Raw genomic sequence first — 8,856 nt, 5'->3', positions numbered from 1 at the left:
GAGTGGTTTAATTGTAAAACAAAAAAAAATGCATTTTTATACAGCTAATTTTATTTTTTATTTTTACCTTTGTGGCATTAATCAAAAAAAAATATTAGTGAAAAACACAATAAGTTTGAAAATATCATATTTAAAAAAAATATTTTATTGTTTATTGTAATAGTAAAAAAACGTAAACTAATTTAGCTATGTTTAACTATTTGACTGGGTACTACATCCAGTATCACTACACCCAAATTTGTCATTCCATGTCACATAATGATTTAAATCTTCAGAAGATACACTGGGCATGACAATCTTTAATGCAGATAGAAAATCTTGTAAATTAATTGGACGTACCTATAAAATATTAAATTTACATTAAGTATTGCAGAGTTTTAAAATGTCATTGAGATAAATTTACTTGATCAGCTTCTATGTTATTAATCATATCAAAACTCATGGATCGAATAGGTCCAAGAGATGCTTCTTGGCACAGACTTTTCATATCTGCTCCAGAATAACCATTGCTGAGGGAGGCAATTTTTTCTAAGTCATCATCAGATAGAACATGGTTTTCTGAATCCACTAACTTTTTAATCATGTCTTTTCTAGCCTATGATAAAATTAAGCATAATTCAAGTATTATTTTTTATCAATATTTATATAAATTACTTGTGGGTCAGGTAATCTAATGTAAAGTTTTTTTACAAGTCTTCTTCTGGCAGCTTCATCTAATTCTTGGGGTCTATTTGTAGCTCCAATTATTAATATTCTATCATCATCATTTGTACCAGCTCCATCCTATAGTATTTTAAACGTTAAAGTTTAAATTTTTTAATATGTTGCGTGAGGAAAAAATGAAATGATGTACTTACTCACACATAATTTGATTATAAAATAGAGTAAAATGATGTTATGGGCGTAGGAGCCAGTGCCTTTTTTAGTACAATAACATGTTTTACAGGAAAAACTCTCACGCCTTATAAAATAGTTGGATTTGGTAAATGTTTTATTTTATTTAAAAGAAGAGAACTTATTGCAGGTCAGATCAAAGCCCGATTTTCAAAATTAATTATAATAAATTATAATTATACAAGCTGAAATATGCATTTGTTCTTTTACATACGTATTTTTATACCACTATTTAAAGTAAAATAAAAATTTGGGCCTTTAATCCGACCAGAAAAATGTTCTCCTATTAAATACATTTTTTTTAAACAAAATCCAACTATTCTTTAGTTTTTCCTGTGATATAATACACCATATCAACCCCCCCCCCCCCCCCACATACAAATAGGTATTGAGTTGTAGATAGTGGTTAAAGAATTATAATTAAGATAGTAATTAAAATGTAAATTATAATTTTCAAATTTTATAGAATTTTGGATAATTGGAAAAATCGGCACTAACAACCTCAAGTAGGGCTACCTACTATTTAGGGGCTACCACCCTAAGTATTACAATATATACAAATGTGTTATTGGCATCTATTAATGTGGACTGTGCCTGCGAATATAATAATGAATGTGGTTGTGTCTGTATGTGTATGATGTGTCATCATACATTTGGGAATACATCAGTATAAAACCCAGACTTATTCAAGATACAGATAAACAATTTTATAATTTTTATTTGATCAATAGTGAACATTGACATTTTAAAACTATTTACACTATGTAAGCCTTTTAACTTTTTTCTATTTATGGTCGGGTTAAATATTTTTCTTTTTATCCATCACTAATAAAAAAATTTAATTTAGGTAATAAAAAGTACTAAAATAAATAAATAGATGTACATTATACATACTAGTTGAATAAGAAATTCAGTTTTAATTTTTCTAGAACTTTCATGTTCTTGTTCACTTCTTTGACATAACAATGAATCAATTTCATCAATAAAAATGACTGCAGGCTGATGACATCTATTCATTATAAAAATAATAGTTTTTAATTGTTTTATTTGTAACATAAGTTGAAAAAAAAAATTACCTTGCTACTGCAAATAGAGCTCTTACAGACTTTTCTCCTTCTCCAATCCATTTAGATGTAATAGTTGATGCGCTTATACTAAAAAATGTTGAGTTTGACTGAGAAGCAATACATTTACCTAAATCATACACATCGCATTTTTTTTTTAAATATATTAGTAAATAATAAATACTAAATAATATTTACATTACCAATCAAAGTTTTTCCAGTGCCAGGTGGTCCAAAAAGTAATATGCCTTTAGGTGGTCTTCGAATTCCCTTGAATATATCTGGTCTCAAAAGAGGCCAAATAACTGACTCCTTATAAACCAAAATGTATAATTAAATAAAATTAATTTAAATAAATAATATAACACATGTTATACTTGTATAGTATTTTTAGCAAATTGTAGTCCAGATATGTCATCCCATGTGATTAGATTTTTACATTCAATTATTTCATTTCTAATCATTTCAACCATCTTAGGATCAATATTTTTTAAATATGGATTTTCATCAATAGTAGATTCATTTTTTACTTCATCTTTTCCGTGGTGACTAAAGGAAAAAAGTTATATTTTATGTTAAAATATACAGTGACATGCCCAGACATTTTCAATGTAGTGAGGACCCCTTGTGGTGGTGGCAGTGTTATATTTCTAATAATACATTAAAATGAAATGTGGTGCTAATACTAAAGACACAAATAAAGTGATTTATGGGACAATAGGGGAGGATATAACACTTACCCCCCGGGCATTCAATTGAAAATATATAACTTTGGTATATTTTATTTTACAAAATATTACTACAATACTGATATATTATGCCATTCCTTGTTTAGTTGAAACTTAAAGTAAATATAAATATTAAATATTAGTAATTTACTTTTGATTATTAGTTGATGGATTGACAAATTTGCTAACTACACTACGGGATTTATTCACACCTAGTGACTTTTTAATAAATGTTTCTGAAGTACTAGAATTTACATTGTTTTGTTTTTTAACTTGAATATGCTAGAATTAAAAAAAATATTCAAATTTAACTTTTATATGTATGTACTTAAATAATAATTCTTATCAATTAACTTGCCAATTCTGTTTTTGCAGTATGAAAGCCATTCAATTGAGATTGGTTAATATAAGGTTCTTCACGTTTATTTTTTAAGATAGGCTGTGGAGAAGAATCTTCATCATATTTACTAAAATTATAAACATAATATGTTGCAATAAAATTTCAAAATAAACACTATAAGCTCTATATATAAATTTCATAAAAATACCTTCTTTTTCTATTATTAACAGGCTGAAATGTAGATGGTGGAGTTTTAATACATGTTTTATGATTATCAATCTGAAATATCTGAGTAGCTGAAAAAATATTGCATTTAATAATTACTAGATAATCTCATTGTTAATAGCGCAATTAATATTAAAATAATTAATTTAACTAAAAAATTTAATGTAATATGGAATTATTTACGTGATTCATTTCTAAAAGAATTTGTATGAATAATTTGTTTATTAGAAATATTTGCATTTTGAAAAACATTGGGTTTTTTTGGAAAACTCAAGTAAAATTCTTTGCCAGGTTCAATCGTACAGGTTTGAAGATCTATACATTTAATAGATTTTTTAAAGTCATTAACAGGTTTTGTAACATCAAACTTGGTCTTCATCTTCCAGTTTTTTACATCTATATATAAATTGATAAAATATATTAAACAGTTTAGAACAACTTCACTTCTGTTATCATGATATTTTGTACTACACAGTGGCACTGAACTAAAATTAAATTGAGGCGAGGGGGGCAAAAATCATTTCACTTCACCTTTTGCAATACATGGCTACATATCTTTTATATTTATGCTGACCATACGTACTTATTTTATAGAGCTATGTGGGTAACCACAGACCCACACCCACCGAAAAAAAAGAGTGAGCAGTCACCCCTCGTGTTATAATTTCGGCGCCATTAGCACCATATTTTAAATGTTTAATTAGGTAAATTATTTGAAAATTTTAAAAATTAAAACTAACAAACATAAAGTATATAGTATTTACAATTTATATAAGTACATACTGTTTGTTCCTAAAGTTAATTCATCAATAGCTGACATAAAATTATTTACTCCTTTTTTATTGTCAATAAGATTTGAGTAAGATTTTAATTCAGATCTCATGTGGTTCCATATCCAATCAGTTTCTTTCCTTAAAAATAAAAATATATTTATCAATACAAAATTACAAAATATGTATATCATATGTTTGAACATTGAACTGAATATTTATCGACATAAAAATCAAGTATACCTAACTTATGTACCTAAATACTAAATAGGTATGAACAGTTTGCACTTACAAAGAGTTAGCCAAGGAATATGCCTGGTACAAGCATTTTCTTTTTGACTTGGCTGTTTTCAAATCGTCGTTTAGGTCTTCGTCGAACTTACTGAGTAAATAAACATCTCTAAATTTGTCTTCGATCTCGTTTACGTCGTCAGACATGACGTTTCTAAAGACTTCGCAAGAAAATATGTATTACAATTGACAGGCCAGAAAGTGGAAAAATTGTAATAGTTAATGGCACGTCCAGCGAATGGCCATTTTAATTCTAATAAAAAATAAAATTCAAAGACAATCAGGCATTCAAAATAATTCGTTTACTTTTTGATTGTTAATTGTTATCATGCCCCATCGCCCCATCGCCCCCGCGGCTTGCAAAACCATAATCATAGTTATTAGTTTGCATAAAATAATATTAATATTTAATATCATACCATACTATCGTATAAAGCACGGCTATCGGACATAGGTATTCAGTGCATATAGCAAGTATGTAAAGCCGCGCTGAAAGTAAGTACAAAGGTCTAAGAACTGAAAAGTTGAAAACACCGTCTCAATCTTATTCTATAGTAGTAATCTTAATATACAGGGTGTTCCAAATTTCATGTGAGAGCAGATTTCACCATGATATATTTAAATTAGGGGAAAATGACCTATGTGAAAACCTTTTTGAATCATATAATCTAAAATAATTTGGTATTAAATAATTTTTTTATTAATTAGGGTAGGGGGGTTCGAGGGTCAACTTTTAAAATTCAAATAGGAACCTATATTTTTGAAATATGATTTTTGTGCAGTTTAATTTTCTATGCATTTTGACGGGTCGTTTACATTAATGTGTTAATAATTGAAGGAGCTATGGACATCTGAATATTTGTGTAAATTTATAAAATGTCAACAGTGAATAATACTAAAAGTGCTTCCGTTGTACGACCTTAATAATCCGGGTATCGAATTATCAATTTATTACAGTATACAGTAGTCGGAAAATATGAACTTATTTGATGTTGGCTAGGTCGGGTTATCATTCTTTTTTTTTTTTTTTTTTTTTTTTTTTCCTCGCCATGAAATTTCGGGAAAAGTACCCCCATCCCAAAATAAGTATTTGTTCCCGCCTTATTGCTTAATGATTTTGTTGTGTTTTGTAACGGTTTTTTCCGGAGGTTTTCCCAGTTTCCCACCACCCGGCACCCAGGACCCAGCCAACTCCCACCATTTCGATACCCAAAATATGAGCGGATGAACGGATTGATGTATCTTTATTCTATGGGATTGACAGCCCTTGAATGCTTGAACTTTGCCGTACCGACTCTCGTTATTCGCATGACAAAATAGATTCTATTTTGTCATGGTTATTCTTCGTTAACTACTGCCTAGTGCCTGCTGCTTACCTACAGTGCTTACTGTGCTTACTATTGTTTACCGTTTACGCATTATTGTCGTTCTGAAAACTTAGAACATAGTTCATACCGGAAACCCAGCTCGTCCTTTCGCAGTGACGTAGGTACGTATTTAAAATTTTACTTTTGGGGTGCGGAGTTATGTTATAAAAGTGAAATAATTTTATAAAGCAGTATAAAATGCCTAATATACTCTTGCATATTATATCTCACTAGTTTTATTTAAAAACAAATTTATGAAATCAAACAAATATTTCAATTCAATGTTAAAATATTATTTGTTGATTTTAATTTACAAAATAAACCAACTGCAATTATTATGTTATTGACATGTTAAAATGTTGGCGTCTTTAAACAATCTATGCAAAGACATAAACATGCCACTGATAATTACAAATTATTAAATATTAATATAACTATATTAAGTATTATGTGTACAATTAATGATTATGTCAATTTTAGATTCTGAGTGGAACGATGAATGTATTGATTTTACAATGATGTGTGTTTTTTTATTTTTTTTGTGTCTGTGTACACGATAAGTAGTCGAAATAATGCTACGATTTTCAACTTCAGTATCTTGTTCGATCAGAAAGTGAATATCGTTGGTGCATTGGGAGGTCAAAATTTAAATTTCCAAGTAGTTTTCAAAAGCGCCGGGAAAAACAAAAGAAAAATTAAGGAAAAACAGGAATTTTTACGCAAAATCGATTTTTCACAAAATTGAATTTGGTTTTTGGTGTAACTTTAAAAAAAATGACCGTAGATACATGAAATTTTGACTGAATGTTTATCTTAGCATTTTCTATACACCATAACATTTTCAAAATATTTTGATTTATTTTGAGCTCTTTACGGACATTTTCATTTTCCATTTTTTTTTAGTTTTTTTTCTAAAAATATCAATAAAATTTTATTTGTTGGATAAAAAAGCTTGAAAATTTAATATGTACTACAGCGGTTGCAGCAGCAGTAGGACGTACACAAGCGAGACGGAGTTTACCGAGCACGCTTTGAGTCATATTTTGAAACGTGCCTCGCCGTACGCGCTCCGACGCAGTGATGAAGACCGTCCGCTGCTTGGCGAATTGAACAACACCGGCTACATTGAAATCAAACAACTCGTACACAAAACGTTTCCTAAAGTGAGTACCTACCGCCACCACGACGATTTTCAGTGACTGTATAATATATTACATAATATTAGTCGGATTTAGTCCATAGCACGAAGTTAATAACCTACTTATTAGTTATTAGTGTTATTTATTAAACTAAATCTAGTTTAGCACCCACGCGAACTTGAAAATTTTTTGTCGGACACCTATGTATTACAACCAGTTAAGAACGATGGTGCAAAAATTAATTACTAGAAATCTTTAGTTTTTATGGTGTAGCACTAGGGACGGATTGGGCCGCGTATTAAATAGTAAATAGTAGGTAGACCGTAGACGTAAATTGAATGTATTAATTAATAATTAATATTACCATAGATTATTCATTCAATGATATTACGTAATAACAGTCTATAATATTATAACGTAAAATGTTGTAAATTGTAATAATACAACGTATACAACGTCTACAACAGAAACTGAATAATACTATTAATTATCAATAAGTAATAACAATAACTGTAAATTGTAATCAAAAAATCAACTTCTGTGAACAGTAAAATCTATAAATAATTGGTTATTCGGGTTGTCGTCGATCAGATGGGCCGTCGGGTTGCGGATAATGACGACGAATTTTGACGATACAAGTCGGATGCGGGCCGTTAATATGAATACCTAATAGGAATATTTTTTAGATTCTGAGTGAAACGATGAATGTATTGATTTTACAATGATGTGTGTTTTTTTAGATTCTGAGTGGAACGATGAATGTATTGATTTTACAATGATGTGTGTTTTTTTATTTTTTTATTTATTTTTTTATTTTTTTTGTGTCTGTGTACACGATAAGTAGTCGAAATAATGCTACGATTTTCAACTTCAGTATCTTGTTCGATCAGAAAGTGAATATCGTTGGTGCATTGGGGAGGTCAAAATTTAAATTTCCCAGTAGTTTTCAAAAGCGCCGGGAAAAACAAAAGAAAAATTAAGGAAAAACGGGAATTTTTACGCAAAATCGATTTTTCACAAAATTGAATTTGGTTTTTGGTGTAACTTTAAAAAAAATGACCGTAGATACATGACATTTTGACTGAATGTTTATCTTAGCATTTTCTATACACCATAACATTTTCAAAATATTTTGATTTATTTTGAGCTCTTTACGGACATTTTCATTTTCCATTTTAGATTTTACGCAAAATCTGTTTTCGAGAAAATCGATTTTGGTTTTTGGTGTAACTTTAAAAAAAATGACAGTGGATGCATGACATTTTGACTGAATGTTTACATTTCCATTTTCTATACACGATAAAATTTTCAAAATATTTTGACTTATTTTGAGCTCTTTACGGACATTGTCAGTTTTCATTTTTTTTTAGTTTTTTTTCTAAAAATATCAATAAAATTTTATTTGTTTATCAAAAAAGCTTGAAAATTTAATAGAAGGCTCCTAGTATATTGTTTCAAAGGCAGATGAAAAATATTAAAAATTGTTAGTCACCTATAGTTTAATTATTTATCAATTTGTTAATACCTTCAATGTCATATTTAATTATGATAGTATAACAATATACTAATGCAAGATACATATCTAAGACTTAATAGTATGTACCTATTATTGTATTTTTGTTTTTTCTCTGGGTGAAAAATTTCTTTCATTCGTGACCTGTAATTCTTACAGTACCTACTATAAATCCTTTATGTTCCGGCTGAAAAAGGTACCAAATTACAAAATATGCCACTGAATACAATAATCATATTTAATTATATCGGTAGTTGGTATGTGAATATAGAATGCTAATCTAGTTTTATATTCTGAGTGGTAATGTTAATAAATTTATTGATTACCTTTACATTAAACAATATACATTTTTATATCATTAGATAAGAGATTGTTTTAACCCTAATATTTATTGGAGGTTTTGAGACTAATAATTCTTTAAATTTCAACTATTAATCTTATGATATTGAAATTTTAAATCTAAAGAATTAACATTTTTCTTAAATTCTTGAAATGTAGATTTATACCTTGTGAGATTTTTAATGG

At 28.6% G+C, this 8,856-nt stretch overlaps 1 protein-coding gene across 2 annotated transcripts; it reads right to left on the bottom strand.

Annotated features, from left to right (window-relative positions):
* Nucleotides 1-114: 114 nt before the first annotated feature.
* On the bottom strand, nt 115-5,963 carry LOC100573947 (fidgetin-like protein 1). 2 transcript variants are annotated; one of them, XM_016804277.2, is made up of 13 exons: nt 4,314-5,963; nt 4,035-4,162; nt 3,435-3,647; nt 3,235-3,322; nt 3,045-3,153; nt 2,838-2,968; nt 2,336-2,507; nt 2,162-2,270; nt 1,971-2,088; nt 1,789-1,903; nt 655-783; nt 404-595; nt 115-339 (listed from the first exon to the last, which is right to left on the bottom strand). In XM_016804277.2, the coding sequence occupies exons 1-13, from the start codon at nt 4,457-4,459 to the stop codon at nt 193-195; spliced, it is 1,797 nt and encodes a 598-aa protein (XP_016659766.1). In that variant the 5' UTR covers nt 4,460-5,963; the 3' UTR covers nt 115-192. The 2 variants fall into 2 exon arrangements, with proteins under 2 accessions (XP_016659766.1, XP_016659767.1); XM_016804278.2 differs by lacking the exon at nt 3,435-3,647 and having other exon boundaries at nt 4,314-5,960.
* Between the last annotated feature and the right edge of the window lie 2,893 nt (nt 5,964-8,856).

This window comes from Acyrthosiphon pisum, chromosome X (genome assembly GCF_005508785.2).
Source record: "Acyrthosiphon pisum isolate AL4f chromosome X, pea_aphid_22Mar2018_4r6ur, whole genome shotgun sequence".
In the NCBI taxonomy this organism is placed as follows: Eukaryota; Metazoa; Arthropoda; class Insecta; order Hemiptera; family Aphididae; genus Acyrthosiphon; species Acyrthosiphon pisum.
This window is presented reverse-complemented; position numbering and strand designations above follow the sequence as displayed.